Source organism: Suricata suricatta, chromosome 14 (assembly GCF_006229205.1).
Source record: "Suricata suricatta isolate VVHF042 chromosome 14, meerkat_22Aug2017_6uvM2_HiC, whole genome shotgun sequence".
Lineage (NCBI taxonomy): Eukaryota > Metazoa > Chordata > Mammalia > Carnivora > Herpestidae > Suricata > Suricata suricatta.
Window position 1 is genome coordinate 48,125,310 of NC_043713.1, and position 21,568 is coordinate 48,146,877.

Consider the following 21,568-nt stretch of genomic DNA (forward strand, 5'->3'; position numbering starts at 1 on the left):
TGAATAATAAATAAAAATGGTTGCTATGCTCCTAGGTCCAATGGAGGTGATGGTCTATCACTGCAATCCAGATAAGATGGTAAAAGAGGCAAGCTAAATGATGTGGGGACATATAAAAATGTGTGAGTAAAGAAATGGGTTTAAGGAGAAATGTTCTTTAAAAAAAAAAAGAGGCCATTTTCCCATAGGTACTTAAAATGCATAAGTTCTTGCTAGGTAACTCAAAGCAATCGTTTCCCAAGTGAGGTACATACTCAGGATATACAGAACAAGATCCTCTGAAATGCAAGAGAAAATCAAAGTCCACAATGTCTTCTCTATAATTCCAAACTCCGTTTTGGTGAGTTAGCAGCAAACTTACTTGGTCATAAATCCTGATCTGAACAAACAAGAGACTACATATAGTATGTAGTCTTTATTATCCCTTAGCATAGTTATTCATATTTCTGGCAGACTTCCCTGCCAGAAATGTTCATTTATTTGATTACATGGTGCTGCTGTGGACCTCAAAGTGGATGTTATGCACTATGTTCCATATATACCATATTATAGTTCTAAAATCCGAAAGTATACACTTGGTCCCAATCATTTTGAAAAAAGGGTTTTGGACTTCCACTGAAAACTTTTACTTTTATATTTACTTTTTCTCTAAAAAATCTAAGAATGAGATTAAATTTCACTAATCAGTCAGCAGACACCCGTACCCTTAGTGAGTCCACACAAATCTCATACCTCACACAAAGAACACAGGTGTCCTGGAGGTGAGGGAGAGTTTGACAGCACGGGGTCCTAACACTGTTGCTTGCCTCTGGCACATTAAGACATGTTGCAACTTTTTTGTGCCTACTTAAGCAGAGTTGTGGAATGTAGGCTAAGAACATAAAACAACATGCTGTTGATTATCTTGAGACAAAGGGCTTAAAAGACAAAACTACGAATAAATTCCGTATTTTTCATTTACAAAATAAATAAATGAAAAATAAATGCTTCAAAATTGCACACCTTTCCTGTGATGAAAAGTAGGTGTTAGCTAGCGGTATGCCTCTTATGAGATATTTTTAAATTACATCCTTTTCATGTGTCCCAGGTAAAGAGATGAGAAAATAAACGCTGTCCAAAAGAAACTAGAGTAAGCAAAGTGAAAATTGGTGTTTAGAAAAGTTTCCATCATTATATGGTCTTTAATACCAAAGTGATGCGTATCATGAATAAATTTTTATATCCACATCCTTAAAAGAAAATAGTATTTCACTTCTTTTTAGATTCAAATTATTTGATTCAAAATATAAAAATGAGGCAACTTCTAATTCATATGTAAGAAATGATTAGCATCCAAAAAGATGGAAAATTACTAACTAAATTTCAATAAAAATTTTACTTAATTAGTAAATGGAATAGAAAAATAAGATTGAGATTTAGTAAAGATAGTGTATTAGTTATGGTCCAATCAGGAGACAGAAACTACACCAATCCACCATTTCTAGAAATAGGGAAACAATGAAAAAAATGGGATTATTAAAGGAGTTCCATAGGGGTAGGATCCAGACCTTTATAAAGGGGTTGTGACTGGCTGATGCTGAGTGGGGGCACAGTAAGATGTTTCTGGTTATACTGGAACTAAGTAACCTGGAATCAAATATTGATACTGAAATCCTGCTGGATGAGATGATACCAAACAAAAACAAGCAAGACAGAAAAGAGCTAGTTCCTCCTCCCACTCTAGCCTTCCAGTTTCCTCTGAGTGCCCCCTATTGGCAGAGCCAACAAGGAACCAGCAAGCAAAAAAATACATGCAGAGTCCCATCCCAGCCTCATAGGGTAGAATACAGAGAGTGAGTTGGAAGCCAAGACACAAAATCTTAACAACCAGTGTAACTTATTCAGAAATGCACTTCAGCCTTTTGGATTGATTATCTATCTTTGTGAGGTCTCCTAAAAGCTAAAGCATCTGCCAAAATCAAAAATGGGAACAAAGTGAATTTAGAATCAGACTTGATTTACTAATATACTAAACTAAGATTTTCAAAAATAATGAAGAAAAATCATATCGTTCTCATTTTTTAATGGTTTTATTTATTTTGAAAGAAAGAGAGCAAGCAGGAGAGAATCCCAAGCTGACAGCACAAAGCCCTACTGGCACTCAATCTCACGAACCATGACATGAGCTGAAATAAGAGAGTCAGACACCTATCCAACTGAGTTACCCAGGCAACCCTACAGTAACTCTGAAACCTACTTTTTTATTCAACATGTATTTGGTAAATATACACTAATTCTTTCATTTTAACTGATATTTTATTGCATGAGACTCATGTAACATTATATGGAAATTATATATGAACTTTCAGAAGTTACCAAATTATTGGTTTTATAAACACTACAATGAATTTCTCTTTACATAAACTCTTCAGAAATGTGTGCCTGAGGATCTCATGGACATACACTTAAAAGATTTTCTCAGCTGCAGGATATGTACATTTGTGCAAGACTGCCAAATTGCTAATCAATCTACTGTCCTACCAATAACCTGAGAGTTCTGATTTCCCCATATTCTTTATCAATACATACTACTTTTAGACTTTAAATTTTTGTCAGCCTGACTAGGGTGAGGTGAAAGATATCTTTTCTTAATTTATGTTACCAGGTTAGCTCTGAATTAGCAGTATAAATAGTTATTAGCTCTTTACTATTTACATGAAATCAAACTTTTAAAGCTAGAAGAAAATTTCTATTTAAATTGATTTAATCCATTCATCTCATACATAAAGAAAAAAAGCCAGCTAGTTGGCTTCTAACTTCTAACCGAACATTTTCTCCCACACCTGGTAATGCAATTACCTATGTTGCCCCTAACCACGTACTTACAAGCTAACATTAAGAGGCCGATTCTTCTAATAAAACAAAAGAAGCTCTACATATGAGGTAAGATTTCAGTAATTTGAATATTGGGTAAAATCTGATAGTTAAGTATATATGACAATGTCATATCTTCTGCCAAGGGCAAAGCATGGCTTCAACAGTATAGAATGACTGGAACTCTGAGCTGCTGTTTGGAACAAAGAAAATGCAAAACATTAAGAACTCTGATAAAGTAAAAAAAAAAAAAAATCACAAGAGTAAAGACCGGCAAACTGAAGAATTTGACAGCTCATATGCAGTGCCTGATCCTGGACTGGACCAGACAAAAGACATTAGCAGGACAACAGAGGATATTTGGATAAAGTCTGTATGTCAGTTAATAGTATAAAATTAATGTTATTTTTCTGGTTTCAGTAATTGTTAACATTTGAAGAAAATGAGCAAAGGCAAAAAGGAACTCTTTTTACTAGTTTTACAATTTTGGTAAACCTGAATTAGTTCAGAAAGGTTAAATTTATTTTTAACTATTACATAAATAAGTATCAAATACTACATGTAATAAATATAATAAATCTCAAGAATGTAATAAAGTACCAACAGATATCAATTATTAAGTATTTTGAAGAAAAAAGAAAAAAGAAAATTTAAAGTAGTATTATAGTCCTGGGGCAAAACTAGATCTAAGAACTTGTGATTTGTTCAATCCTTTAAGGAAAACAAAACCAAAAAAGGTGAAGAAATTAAATAATAGAAATTAAAATACATTTCAATAGCACTGCATAAGCAAGCTAGCTAACCTGTGTCTAGAAATGTTTTTAAAACATCTGCTAAAATAACCAGATGAACAAGATGAATTGTTACACACAACAAATTAAATGTATAAAATTATCATGTAAACTAAAACTGAGGTTTTAAAACAATTACCTCTAAAAACATCTGCTTTTATAAATGATAATGAAATTATTTATGACAGATATACTCCATACCACAAAACATACAGACATTAATAGCCCTTCAAAAACTGCTGTAGTATATGATTTGTTACATTCTCCCCTAGAAAGATGTTTAAATTTCCCCATAAACCTGCAATTACTGATACCAAGACGACTCCAAATTATTGAGTTGTGGTCAACTTTAGCTTAAACTAGCATGATAAAATTTTAAGAGTGTGCACCAACAGGTAGATGCCTCAGACAGTGCTGTTAGGAGTGTAAGTGGTAAAATGTCTTCAGACAGCAATTAATTAACATCTATCAAAATGTTATGTGTACCCCCTCTTGACCTAACAATTCTACAGTAGAAGTACTCGGCACTGGGACACCTGGGTGGCTCAGCCAGTTGAGTGTCCAACTTGTGCTCAAGTCATGACCTCAGAGTTTGTGAGTTCAAGCTCCCCGTCAGGATCTGTGCTGACAGCTCAGAGCCTGGGGCCTGCTTCAAATTCTGTCTCTCCCTCTCTCTCTGTCCCTCCCCTGCTCACAGTCTGTCTCTCTCTCTCCCTCAAAAATAAACATTAAATAAAAGTCTTTTAAATAAAAAAAAGAAGTACTCAGTACATATGCATAGGATTTATTCACTGTATCATTGTAAATAAGACCTGAAACAATATAAATGTCCATCAATAAAGCACATTAAATAAATTATTACATCCAGTGAACTGGAATACTATGTTATGAAAGAATAAGGTAGACCTATATGTGCTAACATGAGACACTTCCTGATATGTACTATTAAGTGAAACAAAAGTGCAGAAGAGAATATAGTGTATTACCATTTGTGCTTTTAAAAGATAGATTTACAGTATATTAATAAATACGCTTTTGATAAATAGAATATTATGTAAGAATATACAAGCTGGTAACAAAGGCTATCCCTTTTGTACTGTTGAATCTTTTCTTTGGGGCATGTTCATCCTTCTCAATGTTTAAAAAGCCATCTAAGAAACACAATTTTATGAATTATCTGCTCAAAAAAATTAGTTGGTTTGTGTTAGTTTCCTTTTTGTTACTGCTAATAATAAATATGAACCCATTTCAGGTTTGTTAAGCATTGTCAAACTCAATCAAGACTTAGAAGTAGCTTATTTATGAATTAACTCAAAATATACTAAAGACTTTAACATTAAGACCTGAAACCATAAAACTCCTTGAAGAACACATAGGAAGTAAGCTCTTTACCAATGATTTTGGCAATGATTTCGTTGGGCTTGATGCCAAAAACAAAAGCAACAAAAGCAAAAATGAACAAATGGGAATACATCAAACTAAAAAGCCACTACACAGCAAAGAAAATGGGAGAAAATACTTGCAAGTAATACATATAAAGGATTAATATCTAAAATACATAAAGAATCTATACAATTCCATAGCAAAAACGAAAAATCTGATTAAAAAATGGAAAGGATGCCTGGGTTAACTCAGTGGGTTAAGCATCCTAACTTCAGCTCGGGTCATGATCTCACAGTTCACGAGCTCCGGGGCAGGCTCTCTGCTGACAGACTGATAGCACAGAGCCCACTTGGAATTCTCTCTGCCCTCCCTCTCTCTGCCCCTCCCCTGCTCGTGCTCTCTTACTCAAAATAAATTAACTTAAAAAAAATGGACAGAGGATCTAAAGAGATATTTTTTCAAAGAAGAAATACAGATGGCCAACAGACAAATGAAAAAATGCTCAACATCAAAATCCTCACATAAATGCAAATCAAAACCACAAATGAGGTATCACCTCACATTTTTTAAGCAGCTATTATCAAAAAGACAAGAAATAACAAGCATTGGCAAGGACACGGAGAAAAACAAGGATGTTCTGTTAGTGGGAACATAAATTTGTAGAGCCAATATGGAAAACAGTATGGAAGTTCCTCAAAAGATTAAAAATAGAACTACTATAGAATCCAGCAATATTTCTGGGTATCTACCCAAAGAAAATGAGAACACTAATTCAAAAAGCATGCATCCCCATGTTCACTGCAGCATTATTATAATAGCCAAGACAAGAAAACAACCTAAATGTCCATCTGTGGATGAAAGGATAAAGAAAATGTGCCCTCTCCCCCGCTTCCCTCTCCCTCTCTCTCCGTGTATATATATATGGATACACACACACACACACACACACACACACACACACACACACTGGAATATTACTCAGCCATAAAAAAAGAATTAAATCCTGCCACTGGCAACAACATGGACTCTGAGAGGACTGTGCTAAGTGAAATAAAACAGTGAGAGATAGATACTGTACGATCTCATTTATACATGGAATCTAAAAACAAAAACAAAACAGAACAAGCTCATACATATAGGATGCGCCCCCAAAGTGGGGGGCGATGCAGAACAAGCTCATACAGAGAAAGAACAGATTTGTAGTTACCAGAGGTGAGAGTGGGTGAAATGGATGATGGGTCCAAAGATATAAACTTTCAGTTATAAAATAAGTCAGTCATGGGATGTAAAGTACAGCATGATGACTACAATTGATACCACTGTAGTGCATATTTGAAACTTGCTAGAAGAGTAAATCTCACAAGTTTGCATTACAAAGGAAAAAAAATTTTACAACTATGTATGGTGATGGATGTTAACTAAATTTACTGTGATGATCATTTTGCAACATATACAAATACTGGATCATTATTTTTAAAAAAATTTTTAACGTTAATTCAGTTTTGAGAGACTAAGAGAGGCGGTGAGCTGGGGAGGGACAGAGAGAGAGAGAGGAGACACAGAATCCGAAGCAGGCTCCAGCTCTGAGCTGTCAGGGCAGAGCCCACGCGGAGATCGAACCCACGAACTCTGAAATCATGACCTGAGCTGAAGTCGGTGGCCCAACCAACTGAGCTACCCAGGCACCCATGAATCATTATGTTTTACATATAAAAATAGTATGTCAGTGATACCTCAGTTTTTTTTAAGTAGCTTATTTATGCATTCTGGAAAGTAACAAATTTTAAATTTGAACTATTTTCTACTAAATAGATATCATGGACAAATCTGAAAAATATCTTTGATTAAAATAATCCAATAAAATAAAGTCCAGTTTACCATATTACATAAAAATTCTGGAGTCAATAACAGATCCCTGAAATTTTGTAAATCAAGGACATTGACTCCTGTGAATGGGTAAGTCTCTGACATAACCTTACACACACAAAATCTGGTGTTTAATCCACTTGGAAAAAGTATTTAACACAAAGAAAAGGTTCAGCAGCTTAGACTGTTTTTCCCTCTACTGGTAATGAAACAATTGAGGTGAAAAATCATTCTACAGAGTCTCAATTAACATTCGGCTATTTAACTCCAAGTCTATGTATTACAGGAGGCCACATATACATATGTACGTAGGTACGTACGTACATACATACATAATTGGTGTCAGGACAATCCGAGGTATCAGAGGCTCCTCGGCAATTGTAACCCGTCAGCTAAAGACCATATGGCTAGGCAAGCCTCTCTACAGACAGTTATCACTCGGTGGCTGATTAATTTCAATGGCTTCTTAGGCCTCTCCAGACCCTTTCCCTAGAGAAGGAGGAGGGGAACGGTCTGTTGTCTTCCCAGTGCTTTGTGCCTTCCAGGCTTGAAAGCATCCTGGAGACGGTGCAACCATCATTTCCCGTGTGGGTAGCGGCGTCTTTTCTGCAAGTTTTTGTTTACCAGGTATTGAACCCCAAATCCCTTTGGTTCTCTCCCTTTCCATCTCTGGCTTCTCCCAGGCGTCCCGACGCCCACAGGACCTCGCCCCTTCCCAGCACGCGCGCAGACCCCCGGCCAGGGGCAAAGACTTACCCGTGGGCGCGCTATCCAGGATGCGCAGGTCGTAGGCCCCAGAGCAGCGGTAGTTGGCGGCGGTGCCGTTGTCCCACACCACCACCACCTCCTCGGGGCTCTCGAAGCTCCGAACCGTGCCCACATGGCCCTCGCCGCCGTCCTGCTTCCCCCACTTCCAGTCCGGGCCGCGCACCACCCGGGCCCCGACCCCTTCCACCATCACCCGGTTATTCCGGGAGTTACTCATCGGGGCCCGGGCGGTGGGCTCTGCCGCCGCCGCCGCCGCCGCCGCCGCCGCCGGGGGGCCCGTGAGGGAGTTGGGCCCGGGCCGGACTCTCGGCGCCGGCGGGAGCGGCAGCGAGCCCCGGGGTACTTGGGAATAACTCACGGGGGCGGCGGCGCGGTCCCCGAGAAGCCCACAGTCGCTCTCCAGCCGTCGCCGCCGCCGCCGCGCCCCCCGCTCGGACTGGAGGCCGGACCGCAGCGGCTCAGAGGCGGCGGCGGCGGGCGGGCAGAGCGGAGGGGGCCGTGGGCGGGGACTCCCCCGCTTCCTCCGGGCTCCCCGGCCGGGCTACAGCGACGGCCGCCAGGAAACCACGCTCTCCCCCGGCCGGGAGCGCGGGGAGCGCAGGGGGCCGGGGGAGGCTAGCCCGGGGGGGACGGCGAGGGCGGCGGGGAGCAAGCTTAACTGTCGGCCTTTTTTCTCCCCCAGACCCTCGCTCCGGGGTGGGTGCCCGAATGCCGGCGCCGTCTCCTCCCCCGTGGGCAGCGGTGGTACCTCCCGGCGTCCGGCGAGCGCCCGGGCCCACAGGCCCCCTTCTCTCTGCCCCCGCGCACGCCGCCGCGCTCCGCCCCGCCACAGAGTCCCCGCCGGGCGAGAGCGGCTCCACATCCGGATACTGACGCTCTCAAGACTGGGGAAGCACCCACTCTCACTAGGAGGGGGATCCTCAGCCACAGTAGGGCGAAATGGGTTTTGGAGAGTCGCGCGACTGGGAAAAGAAAGGAGAAGAAAACCGATCCCTAAGCGTCTCTCCAGGGCCCAATGAGAGTGCGCATGCGCCTGGCCCGGGGGGCGGGGGGGGGACCTGGGGAAATGGGAGACAAGGCCAGCCCCAGCCTGAAGAGCTGGAGGGGCGGTAAATGGGGTTGTGGCCTACGGGTGGTGCGGCGCGCCCTATTGGTTTGAGAAAAGGGGAGGAGCAAGAGATCCGTCCCACTGACCTGGAGGTTGGGCTGGAGGAAATTAACCGAGATTGGGATCGGAGTGGTTGCTCAAACTGGTTAGCTATGAAGAGATCGGTCTTTCTTTTAAGTTCTAGTGTACCTAGGTATAGAGTATGTATTTGGAATTCCATGTCGTTTTAGTCTTTTTTAACAGGGTCGGAAGTAGGGCAGACTATAGCACAGATTAAGGGCGACCTGTATTTTTGTATGTGTAAATTGCAAACATTTCAAACTAGAGTGGGTGATTAGGGATGTATTTTTTTGTTTGGGGGAGGAAGAGAGAGAGATACTCTTGCGAGGAGGGCTTGATCCCTGGACCCTGGGATCATGACCTGAGCTGAAATAAAGAGTCAGATGCTCTTTGCAATTACATGGATGGAACTAGAGGGTATAATGCTAAGTGAAGTTAGTCAGAGAAAGACAAATATCATAGGACTTCAGTCATATGAGCTCTTTAAGATACAAAACAGATGAACATAAGGGAAGGGAAGCAAAAATAATATAAAAACAAGGAGAGGGACAAAAACATAAGAGATTCTTGAATGTGGAGAACAGGGTTACTGTAAAGGTTGTGGGAGGCTGGATGGGCTATATAAATGGGTAAGGGGCATTAAGGAATCTACTCTTGAAATCATTGTTGCACTATATGCTAACTAACTTGGATGTAAATTTTTTTTAATTAATTTAAAAAAGAAAGAAAAAAAAAGTCAGATGCTCAACTAAGCCTAGGGTGAGCCACCCCAGCACCCTAGGGATGTAGTGTTAAGCTGAGTAGAATGGTATTGAATGTGAGCAATGGGCAAAGTCCTTTGGAAAGTTTGTCTTGCCTTTAGGTGGAGTCAGGATGCTAAACAGACTCCAAACAGTACATGCTCCTGGTAGAGTTTACATGCACCTTGCCAATTGATAACTCTCTCCACCCTAGACATCATTCAGCCCCTAAATGCAAAAGACAACCTTGAAAGGGAAATAAGAGGACTGTCAGAGTGGTTTCTGGCTACTATTATTTAAATGTCATGGTGTGTAGGATTTAAAACCCTTGTTTTTCAGCCCAGCACAGAGGCATTCTTAGCACAAACTGTTGTTTTTCCTGAGAGTCATCGGAAGAAGGAATACTCCAGCAGAATCAAATAATCAAGTGGAAAGACAATAATCAAGCCGGCAGAAAGGGAATGTAAAATGTGACCAATTAATTATTGTGTAGTAAAAGAAATAAAATATTCTTAATTTTTCATTTTAAAAAAACTGAGAAAAATACAAATATGAAGTCCCAAAGGCCAAAAGTAGAGCTAATTTGAGAGACTAAACAAAAGTTAAAATATTTGTTCAGAATAGGCCAGCCAAATTTCTATTCCATTTCAAAATATTTTGACCTCAGAAATTTTATATTTTTAATGTTCACCTATTTTTAAGAGAAGGGGAGGGAGGGTCAGAGACAGAGGGAGACACAGAATCCAAAGCAGGCTCCAGGCTCCGAGCTGTCAGCACAGCGTCCAATGCGGGGCTCAATTTCAAGGACCACAGAGCCACCCAGGCACCCAACCTCACAAATTTTAAATATGCTATTGCCAGAGCTACTCAACTGCAGCTATTCAATTAAGGGCACTAGTAATTATTCCTGCCTGCTAACTCTTCTCTCTCTGGGATCTTTTCTAGCTTCCGTCTTTTCATGATGACCAGTTAGATTAACCATTTGAATTAATAAATTGATAAAACAAATTTGGAAAAAATATAGCTAGCATACAAGTTATACTTAAGGTTGACTTCATAAAGTAAGTTTATTAAATTAAAGGCTAATTTGTAATAGTGCAACCTTACATTTTACATCAAGCACAGTATATTAATAATGGTTTTCCACATATTTAATTGTATTTAACTCACCCTGGAGTTTTCTACTTACTAAGACATAATAATCTAATATTTAGAAAGGCTTTAGTTCTTGATACTAAAGGTAGTTATAATAACTTAGCATTTTATTTGCCCTTAATATGAAAAAGATCTTAAGAAATGATCTATCCTGGTGGTTTTCTTTTCTCCTCTCCCTAACTACTCCACAGACCCTCTGTTCGTATCCTGTGCATTTGCTCTATAAAGGGAGCTAGATGGTGAGACAATAATAGAAAGGCCAGAGCTCACCTGTAGTTTTCCCTTCCTCCTACCTTTGCAGGGGCTCTGCAGGAATTCATCAAAACCTCTGCAGTGTAAGTGAGCATAAGTATGAAACCTCAAATTAGCCCAGTCCCCATATTTGATAAGAAGAAAATGAGGTCAGTGGAGCACCTGGGTGGCTCAGCCGACTTTGGCTCTGGTCATGATCTCACCAACTCAGGGCTCTCAGCTGTCAGTGCAAAGCCTACTTCTGTTCTGGTCTCCCTCTCTCTCTGCCTCTCCCCAGCTGGTGCTTTCTCTCTGTCTCAAAAATAAATAAAACATCAAAAAAACGTTTTTAATTAAAAATAATTTCAAATAAAGAAGAAGAAAATGAAGCCAGGATTAAGTAGTAACTTGTCCAGGATTACAGAGGAAGTTAAGACACACAGCTAAAACTATATCTAATATTGAATGCATTTTTTAATGTTTATTTTTTATTTTTAAGAGAGACAGAGACAGAGCGGGGGAGCAGCAGAGAGAGAGGGAGACACAGAATCCCAAACAGGCTCCACGCTCTGAGCTGCCAGCACAGAGCCCAACGTGGGGCTCAAACTCATTAACCGTGAGATCATGACCTGAGCTGAAGTTGGACACCCAACCGACTGAGCCACCCAGGTGCCCTGAATGTATTACTTTTTTTAACGTGGAAAATTGTGTTTTCTTTTTAGTTTTTGAGAGGCAAAGAGAGGGAGAGAGAGAGTACCAAGCAGGATGCAGGGCTTAATTCATGAACCATGAAATCACAACCTGAGCCGAAATCAAGAGTCAATCGCTTGACTACCCAGGCACCCCTGTAGTATTTCTTTATATTAAACACTCTCTTATCCATCCATCCCCTTATTAAATACATTGTGACTTTAAAATACTATCATGTTGCTAATACTCCTTCAAGATTACTTAGTACAATTTGCCAATAGACTCTAAGCGGTATGATTATACATCCTTTTGGTTCAAAATTTTTGAACATGTACTTCCAATATATGTACTTCTTTGTGTATAAATCATCTCTGTACTACCATGTTATATGTGTAATAATGTATACTCAACAATTGAAATTATAGACATACCTCAGGGATATTGCCAGTTTGGTTCCAGACCACCAAATTAAGCAAGTGTTGCAGTAAAGTAAGGCAAATGAATTTTCAGTTTCCCCATGCATATAAAAGGTTTGTTTATACTATACTGTAAGCTTTCAAGTGTGCAATAGCATTGTGTCTAAAAAAAAGTACATAAATTTAAAAAGTACTTTATTGCTAAAACAAAAAGTGCTAACCATCATCTGAGCTCTCAGAGAGTTGTAATCATTTTGCTGGTGGAAGGTGTTGCCTCCTTACTGAAATCTGCTGAATGATCACGGTGGTGGTTGCTGAAGGTTCAGATGGCTGTGGCAATGTTTTCCTTTTTTTAAATTTTTCGTAAGTTTATTTAATTTTTCTTAAGTTTATGAGAGGTAGAGACAGCACAAGTGGCGGGGAGGGGCAGAGAGGGAGACACAGTACAAACTCCAAATCCAGCCTTTATTGCCATCGCTTCAGTGGTGACCAGGAGGGGGGTGGGGCAGCCCTGCTCAACTGTTCCCTGACCCACAGTCCCTGGAAATCTTCTCTCCCCAGCAAACAGGCTGAGAGAAAGAGGAGAGGCCTCTGCCTCGGGAGGCAAGGAGACCTCAAGCAGCCAGCTGACCTGCAGCGGCTAGGAGAGACCCAGAGTCAGGCAGGGCATCAGACGATGACTGCTTGGTGGACTGAGAAGAAACCCATGGGGACCCCAACCAGCGCTGAGGCCTCGCAGAGGGGCCCCCCCGGGCCTGCTGGCTCCAGGGCTAAGACCCTTCTTTAAAAATTAGTCCTCTCAAACTCTGCTGCTGCTTTGTCAATTCAAGTTTATGTAACATTCTAAATCCTTTTTTGTCATTACAACAATCTTCACAGCATCTTCACCAGAAATGGATAGAAAATTCTAGTTCTCTTGCTTTTTCTACCACATTTGCAGTGACTTCCTCCACTGAGGTCTGGAACCTCTCAAAGTCATCCAGGAGAGTTGGAATCAGCTCATTATCAATGTTGACATTTTGACCTCTTCCCATGAATTACAAATGCTCTTAATGGCATTTAGAATGGTAAACCTTTTCCACAAGGTTTTCAACATACTTTGTCCAAATCTATCAGGGGTATCACTATCTATGACAGATACAGCTTTATGAAATGTATTTTTAATCATAAAACTTGAAAATCTAAATTATTCCTCGCTGCATGAGCAACAGGATCGATGTTGTGTTAGCAGGCCTGAACACAACATTAATCTCATTGTCCATCTCCATCAGCACTCTCGTACAGCCATGTGCATTGTCAATGTGCAGTAATATTTTGAATTTTTTTCCTGAGCAGTAAGTCTCAACAGTGGCCTTAAAATACTCAGTAAAGCGTGTTGTAAACAGATGTGCCGTCATCCAGGCTTTGTTGTTCCAGACAACACAGAGTAGATTGAGAATCATTCTTCAGGGTGCTAGAATATTCAGAATGGTAAATGAGCACTGGCTTCAATGAAAGTCTCCAGCTACATTAGCACATAACAAGAAAGCCCACCTATCCTTTGAAGCTTTGAGGCTGGGCACTGACTTCTCCTCTTTAGCTATGAAAAGTCTGGATAGCATCTTCTTCCAGTAGAAGGCTATTTTGTCTATATTGAAAATCTATTGTTTAGTGTAGTCACCTTCACTAATGATCTTACCAAGATCTGGACAACTTGCTGCATCTTCCACAGCAGTACTGGTAGCTTCTACTTGCATTTTGATGTCATGGAGAGAGCTGCTTCTCCTCATGAGACACCTTTTGCTATCTTCAGACTTTCTTCCTGCAGCTTCCTCTCCTCTCTCAGCCTTCACAGAATTGAAGAGAGTCAGGGATTTACTTAGGATTAGGCTTCAGTTTAAGGGAATGCTGTGGCTGGCTTGATCCTCTATCCAGACCACTAAAACTTTCTCCATGTCAGTAATAAAACTGTTTCACTTTCTTATCATTGGTGTGTTCACTGGGTTAGCGCCTTTAATTTCTTTCAAAAACTCTTCCTTTACATTCACAATTTGGCTAACTGGTGATAGCTTTCAGCCTATCTCAGTTTTCAACATGCCTTCCTCACTAAAATGAATCATTTCTAGCTTTTGATTTAAGTGAGAGATATGTGACTCTCCCTTTCACTTGAACACTTAGAGCCACTGTGGGGTTAATTAACTGACCTAATTTCAGTATTGTTGTGTCTGGGGGAATACAGATGCACTTAGTAGAGGGAGAGAAATGAGGAACAGCTGGTCAGTGGAACAGTCAGAACACTCATAACATTTATCAATTAAGTTCACTGTCTATTTGGGTGTGGTCCATGTGGTAACATCAAAGGTCACTGGCCACAGATGACCGTAACATATAATAATGATGAGAAAGCTTGAGATATTGTGGGAAGTACCAAAATGTGACACAGAGACATGAAGTGAGCAAATGATGTTAGAAAAATGACACTAATGGACTTGTCCAGCACAGGTTGCCACAACCTTCATTGGTGGAGGGGGAGAAGGCATTATCTGAGAGGTATAATAAAGCAAAGTGCAATAAAATGAGGTCTGCCTGTGTATGGGGATAAGATATAAAATATACGGAAATTTTATATACTTTCTTTCCTCACTCTAACAATAGATCATTTTCTGTGTCCCTAGATATTTATTTTTTTAATGTTTTTATTTTATTTTTGAGAGTGCAAGTGGGGGAGGGGCAGAGAGTAAGGAGAAAAGAGGATCTGAAGCAGGCTCTCTGCTGACAGCAGACAACCCAATACAGGGGTCGAACTCAAGAACCGGGAGATCATGACCTGAAGTCAGACACTTAACCAACTGAGCCACCTAGGTACCCCTCCCCCCAGATGTTTAAATTGATATTCCCCAAACTAGACACACTCCACTTTGAAGACCACTCTATCATATGCATGTCTGTCATATTTAGAACACAGTTATTTGCATATATGTTTGTTCATCTGCCCATTTGTTCAAAAACATTTAGGGTCTTGCAAAACTAGTAAGAACTTGGGGTGCCTGGGTGGCTCAGTTGGTTAAGCGTGAATCGAGAGTTCAAGCCCCGCTTCAGACTCTGTGCTGACAGCTCAGAGCCGGGAGCCTGCTTCAGATTCTGTGTCCCCCTGCTCATGCTCTGTCTCTCTCTCTCTCTCTCTCTCTCTCTCTCTCTCTCTCTCTCTCTCTCTCTCTCAAAAGTAGACATTAGAAATGTTTTAAAAACTAGTAAGAATTTTATTCCAACCATAAGTAAGATACAATAAGTAAATCTTTGTCCCGGAACTAATGTAGTTTCATTATTCACCTACTATTCTAGTACTATGAATAAATTTCTGGCTGATTTTCAAAGTCTACAAAAATGTACATTATTTGGAGAGTTAACTTTATTATAGTAACACTGTCTGCTATAACAAATAGACCCAAAATTTATAAAGACTCTGATACAATTAAGTTTTATTTCCCATTCAGGTGCCTGGATGGCTCAGTTGGTTAAGCATCCAACTTCGGCTCAGGTCATGGTCTCACAGTTCATGGGTTTGAGCTCTGCATTGTTTGAGCCTGATTCAGATTCTGTATCTCTCTCTCTCTCTCGCTCGCTCTCTGCCACTCCCCTGCTTGTGCAGGCTCTCTCCTTCTCTCTCTTTCTCTCTCTTTCAAAAATAAATACATAAACATTTTTTAAAAGTTTTATTTCCCATTTATGTAATAGTTTAACATTTTCCTCCACGTGGAAATTCAGGGACTCATGCTGCTGTTCCATGATCCCCCTAAGGTTATCTATGTACAGCTAAAGGAAGCAGGGAAAAGTATAAAGAGGGTCATATTCACTTCTCAAAAGTTTTGGCCCCAAAATGGCTTATATTACTCAGTGGCATTCTATCATCTAGAATTCCGTCACATCTAATTGAAGAAAGAGGAAACTGTAGCCTAGCTGTGTGCCCAAGAAGAAAAGTGTATCAGTATCCACTTAGGAAAACATAAATCACTCCAAATATTCAAACAGTAGGAATTTAATACAGAAAATTGTTTGCAAAAGTGTCAGAAAGGCTGCAGAACCGAAAAGAAATTAATGCCTATGAGAAAACACTACCTGCCCACATAGAACTAAAGGAGAAAAAGAGAAAATTGATATTACCTAGTACTCAGAATCACTGTGTCCTTGAATGGTGATATTGCAACTTCTATTTTACGATAACCCAGAAGCCCACACTCACCCTGAAGCTGTAGGAGACCAGCTACCCAATGTTGCCTATCACTGTCATTACCACTGCCAAAGTCAGAGCTCCATGAGTGCCAGGCACACACTACTGCCACAGCCTCTGGAATCACCCTGCCTGAGTAGGAACACAGAAGCTGCAGGAAGCTCCAATAGAATAAAAAAAGAAAAAATGGCTTCTCCTCTCTTCAGTTGGTCTCTTGTTAGTCTCCCACAAATAACAGGAATATTCTACTCTTCTGGGTACTTAGCACCATTCTCACTATTCCACCATATTTAAACTTCACATAACAGGGGCGCCTGGGTGGCTCAGTCTGTTAAGCCTCCAACTTCGGCTCAGGTCAGATCTCACATTCATGGGTTCAAGTTCCGTGTCAGGCTCTGTGCTGACAGCTAGCACAGAGCCTGGAGCCTGCTTCTGGTTCTGTGTCTCCTTCTCTCTCTGCCCCTCCGCCTCTCATGCTCTGTCTCTCTCTCTCTATCAAAAATAAATAAAACATTAAAATATTTTTTAAAAAAAGACAAGTTTAAAAAAAAAAAACTTCAACATCATGCATCTGCTTGGGAGGATATGCCACTTAAAATGAAGATACATTCACCTCTCTCTCCCCTATAAACAGAAGCCACAAAAGTCCTATTAATAACCACTTAAATATCTGGAAGGTATTAATCCAGTTTCTGATTCATCCATAATCTCTCCTGGATGCCCTATAACCTACATTAAAATTAACAACCACCAACAAAATTGACAGATGTTTTGCTAGACTGATCAAGAAAAAAGAGAGAAGACTCAAACAACCACCAACACTCCATATATAAAGAGGAGAAAGGAGAAGGAGTAGTACAATTGATATTATGCATAACAAGTGTTCCATGTTATATTATGTTCTCCAAAAGGATGTGTTGAAGGCCTAACTCCTGCTACCTGTGACCTTATTGGAAAAAGAGGCTTTGTAGAGGTAGTCAAGTTAAGATGAGGTCATACTGGAAAAGAGTGGGCCCTAAATCTATGACTCATGTCTTTAAAAGAGAAGGGAGAAGGAAATTTAGACACAGACGTAAGAAGGCCATAAGATAAAGAAGGCCAAGATTGAAGTGATGCCCTATAGGACAAAAATGCCAAGGATTGGGATGCCTGGGTGGCTCAGTCAGTTGGGCAGCCAGCTCTTTATTTCAGCTCAGGTCATGATATAGTTTCCTAGGTTCAAGTCCCATGTTGGGCTCCATCCTAACCACACAGAGCCTGTTTGAGATTCTCTCTCTCTCTCTCTCTCTCTCTGCCCCTCCCCTACTTGCACACACACACTCTCTCTCTCTCTCTGCCCCTCCCCTACTTGCTCTCTCGCTCTCGCTCTCTCTCTCTTTCAAAATAAATAAAAAAACTTAAGAAGAAGGAAATAAGGAATGCCAAGAATTGCCAGCAAGCGCCAGGACTAGAAAGAAGCAAAGAAGACTTCCATAGAGCATTCAAAGAGAAAGCATGGCCTTGCCAACACCTTGATTTTGAATTTCTAACCTCCACAACTGTGAAGGAATTTCAATTGTTTTAATCTACCAAATTAGTGGTAATTTCCTACAGCACTCCCAGAAAACTAACAGAAAAAGAAAGGAAGAAAATAAGCATAGCTGTTACTGTCCTCCTTTCTGTTTCTGGTCATAAGGCCACAGTTGATATTTATAACTGCCTCTTTTCAATACACAGTCCATATTTGCTTTTCCTTCAGCCAGCACATCAACTGATTGGAGTACCATACCTGGCAGGTGGTCCAAACCTTCATTCCCAAAAGACTTTATTCTCTGTCCATAGTGGGTTGTTGTAGTGTGATAGTTAATTTTGTGTGTCAGCTTGACTGGGCTACAGAGTACTAGATATTTGATCAAACATTATTCTAAGTGTATCTGTAAGATGTTTCTGGATGAGATTAACATTTGAATAGGTAAATTGTGTGTACCTCAGTTTGGTGAGCCTCATCCAGTCAATTGAAGACCTAAATATAACTCAAAGTCTGAATAAGAGAGAACTTTTCCTACCCTACTACTCAAGCTGGAACATTGTTTTGTTTTGCTTTTCTGGTCTTTGGACTCAGCCTGAACCATTAGCTCTTCTTGAGTCTTCAAGGTCTGTCTGCTTTGAAAGTAGAACTTACATCATCATTTCTCCTGGTTCTCAGGCCTCTAGACTCAAACTTACACATTAGTTTTCTTTGGTCTCCAGCTTGCCAACTGGAGATCTTAGGACTTCTCCATAATTGTGTGAGCCAAATCCTTATGATAAATCCCTTCACACACACACACACACACACACACACACACACACACACACACAGTTCTTTCTTTTTTGTTTTTATTTAGTTTTGAGACAGAGAGACACAGAGTGTGAGCAGAGAAGAGTCAGAGAGAGAGGGAGACACAGAATCAGAAGCAGGCTCCAGGCTCTGAGATGTTGACATAGAGCCCAACGTGGGGCTGGAACCCACGAACCATAAAATCATGACCTGAGCTGAAGTTGGCCGCTTAACCGACTGAGCCACCCAGGTGTCCCGCACACAGTTCTTTCTTAACCTTTTCTTCATCAGGAATTACATTTCCACCTAATAATTGGGACCAATCACCCAATCAATACAGTAATTCTTTTCTTTGCCTGTTGGTTCAATGGCTAGAGGAATCTAAAATTTCAAATGGCAATCCCAACTACCCATTCACTGGAATTATTATCTCTATCCCCTGATGGAAACATTCTTCGCTTGGGAAATATTTGGATTAAACAAATAAAATATAAAGTCATAGAGATGGAAATCAAAAAACTTTCCTATGTCAACCACCCCTTGATTCCTGAATCTATCAGTTCTGACTATGGGAATACCATATACCAGTTACCTGTTGAAAGCATGTATATCAGTTGGTATTCCATGGTCAGGAGTTAAGTTTCAACCACAATTCAAGAGCAAACAGGTGCTATTCCTAAAAGGGAAAATACTTCTCCATAAAAAAGGGGGCATAATTTTCCTCCAAAATCCTAGAGTTTTGTACTGGGATTCTACTATCGGTATTTGAAAGGATCCATATATTATCTCTACATGTCACAGATATTAACAACATTGGCTGTCCTGGGTCATATGACCCACATGGCAGAGAAGCTTGCCCTGCAGCCTAGGCCTATGCAGAATCTTCTCTTGCTTTGGAACCTACTCAGAACTGGTTTAGAGGACAGAGCACTACAAATGTGATATGTCATGCCTCTAAAACCCAAACAGGCCAAGTGTTTTATTTCTTTGTTAGCACCTAAAGGTGCAATTCGCTTCTTATTTCAGAAAGGATATTCTGATATGCTCCATTACTACTGGACTCCTGGCAACTTCACCAAAGTGATAAGATCTAAATTTTCTGGATGGAATATCTCCCATCCACTGACATACATGTGTCTTACTACTACATCTAGGACTCTTGACATTTCTAGTCCACCAATTCAAATCAATGTAATGTCACAATTGCAATGGAGCCTCTGTAAACTATGACAGAGAATAGGAGACTTTACATAGCCCCGAGGAAGGACACTGAAGGTATGCTGCTGCTGCTGCTGCTAGGTGAAAGTAGTATGTTTGTGATGCTATTTGTCAAGTGTTACTGAGAAAAAAGCACTTGCCAGACCAACAATTGCAAAAGCTAGAGTGGCATATTGATACACTCCATTAAAGAGGCCACATATGAAGCATAAAACTAAAGAGGTCACATCTAAAACAGTAGCTATAATTAAGTCACTACCTGATTACATTTACAATAACATGTGTTTACAAGAGCCATCATCCTTTACAGGCTAAATAGCAGAATAAAAAGGAAAGTGATGGGAATCACACTATCTCTGTAATTTTCAAGTCTCCGATGTAGCTCTAATCTCTGCAATCCTTCCAGGAGTGCAGTAATGTTTTTGGTTTATTTGTTGTAGTAAGAAAAGGCAGTTACAGAACTTCCATTAGGACTTTTTTTTTTTAAACATTTATTTATTTTTGAGAGGCAGAGAGAGACAGCATGAGCAGGAGAGGGGCAGAGAGAGAGGGAGACACAGAATCCGAAGCAGGCTGTGAGCTGTCAGTGCAGAGCCCAGACGCTGGGCTGCAACTCACAAACCAAGAGATCATGACCTGAGCTGAAGTGGGACCCTTAACGCACTGAGCCACCCAGGTGCCCCTCCCTTAGGGCTTTTAACTATTATGTTTCACTCCATAGATCAGAGAGCCAATATGCATATTCTTCCAGTTGCCAGGTCTGTCTATTCCAACTATGCATTCAGAAATCATACAGTGTACTAGAGCCAAAACTAGATTAATCATGTGACCTTCATGACAACCACTCTAACCAATGGATTTTAATAGCTTGCGTGCCCCTAGAGATTAGCATATTCACAGCTAATACACAGGAACTTCTAAAGGGAAATTTCCTTTCTCTCATGCCCCTTAACTCTGGGAAATAGCAGCTGGTTCCTTTTGTGGAGGAAAAAAAGGGGGAGGGAGATTTGTAGAATAAAGTTTTGGCTGTGTCAGAGTCTATTCTCATGAAGACCCAACCTCCTCTTCATTCAAGGTCCTGCAAAATGGCTTATATTCATACACTGGATAAAAATCCATGGCTCACATGGTGACTCAAGGCATGCCTCTGTCTATAAGAACTAGAGTTTTTCTGATTGTATAAATCAAAAATTACTTAAGATGCCCATCTATTTAATTCACTGTGATTTATTGCCACCACCAAAGACTTATGTAAGTTAAAACATTCTGATTTCCACTCTAGTCCTATTCCCTTTTCAGTAACTGTTTTCACCTAGTCTCTGATGGCTAAGCACTGATACCTGGCCTCTGTTACTCTGGCATGAAATCAAGGAACCCTTTCAATGGTGAAATCTCCTACCATCTGTGATATGCAGACGGCAGCTTGCAATGAGCTTTTTAAGATGCTGATGATCCTCTCCACCCAGCTGTTCTCACTGTCTTCATGAAGAGTGTCCTCTGGGACAATGTTTCCTACTCTTGAAGCTTTTGGTTTCCTTCCTTGAAATTGTACCAAGAAAACTTTGACATCACAACCTACTGAAAGTAAGCCACCATTAAGTCCAATTTTCAGTCATCCAAACTGCTGCTTGAGCTACACATTGTATCTGAAAACTCTGGTAAGTGTTCCCATGTTGATCATTTCAGCCCAGTCCAATATTAAGTTCTGTTCAGAATCAGCCCCTACAGAATTCATTCCCATACATAGTCTCATGTCTCTAACAATATACATTTCCTGATTCTT

The 21,568-nt window shown here is 40.5% G+C and overlaps 1 protein-coding gene across 1 annotated transcript in view; it reads right to left on the reverse strand.

Moving 5' to 3' along the window:
• MIB1 (mindbomb E3 ubiquitin protein ligase 1) overlaps nucleotides 1-7,894 on the reverse strand; it is a 112,887-nt gene extending 104,993 nt beyond the window's left edge. Inside the window, exon 1 of the mRNA XM_029922235.1 lies at nucleotides 7,650-7,894. Within this exon, the coding sequence (XP_029778095.1) occupies nucleotides 7,650-7,878 (229 nt within the window). The 5' untranslated portion in view covers nucleotides 7,879-7,894. The remainder of the gene's footprint in view (nucleotides 1-7,649) is intronic.
• Nucleotides 7,895-21,568: the final 13,674 nt, after the last annotated feature.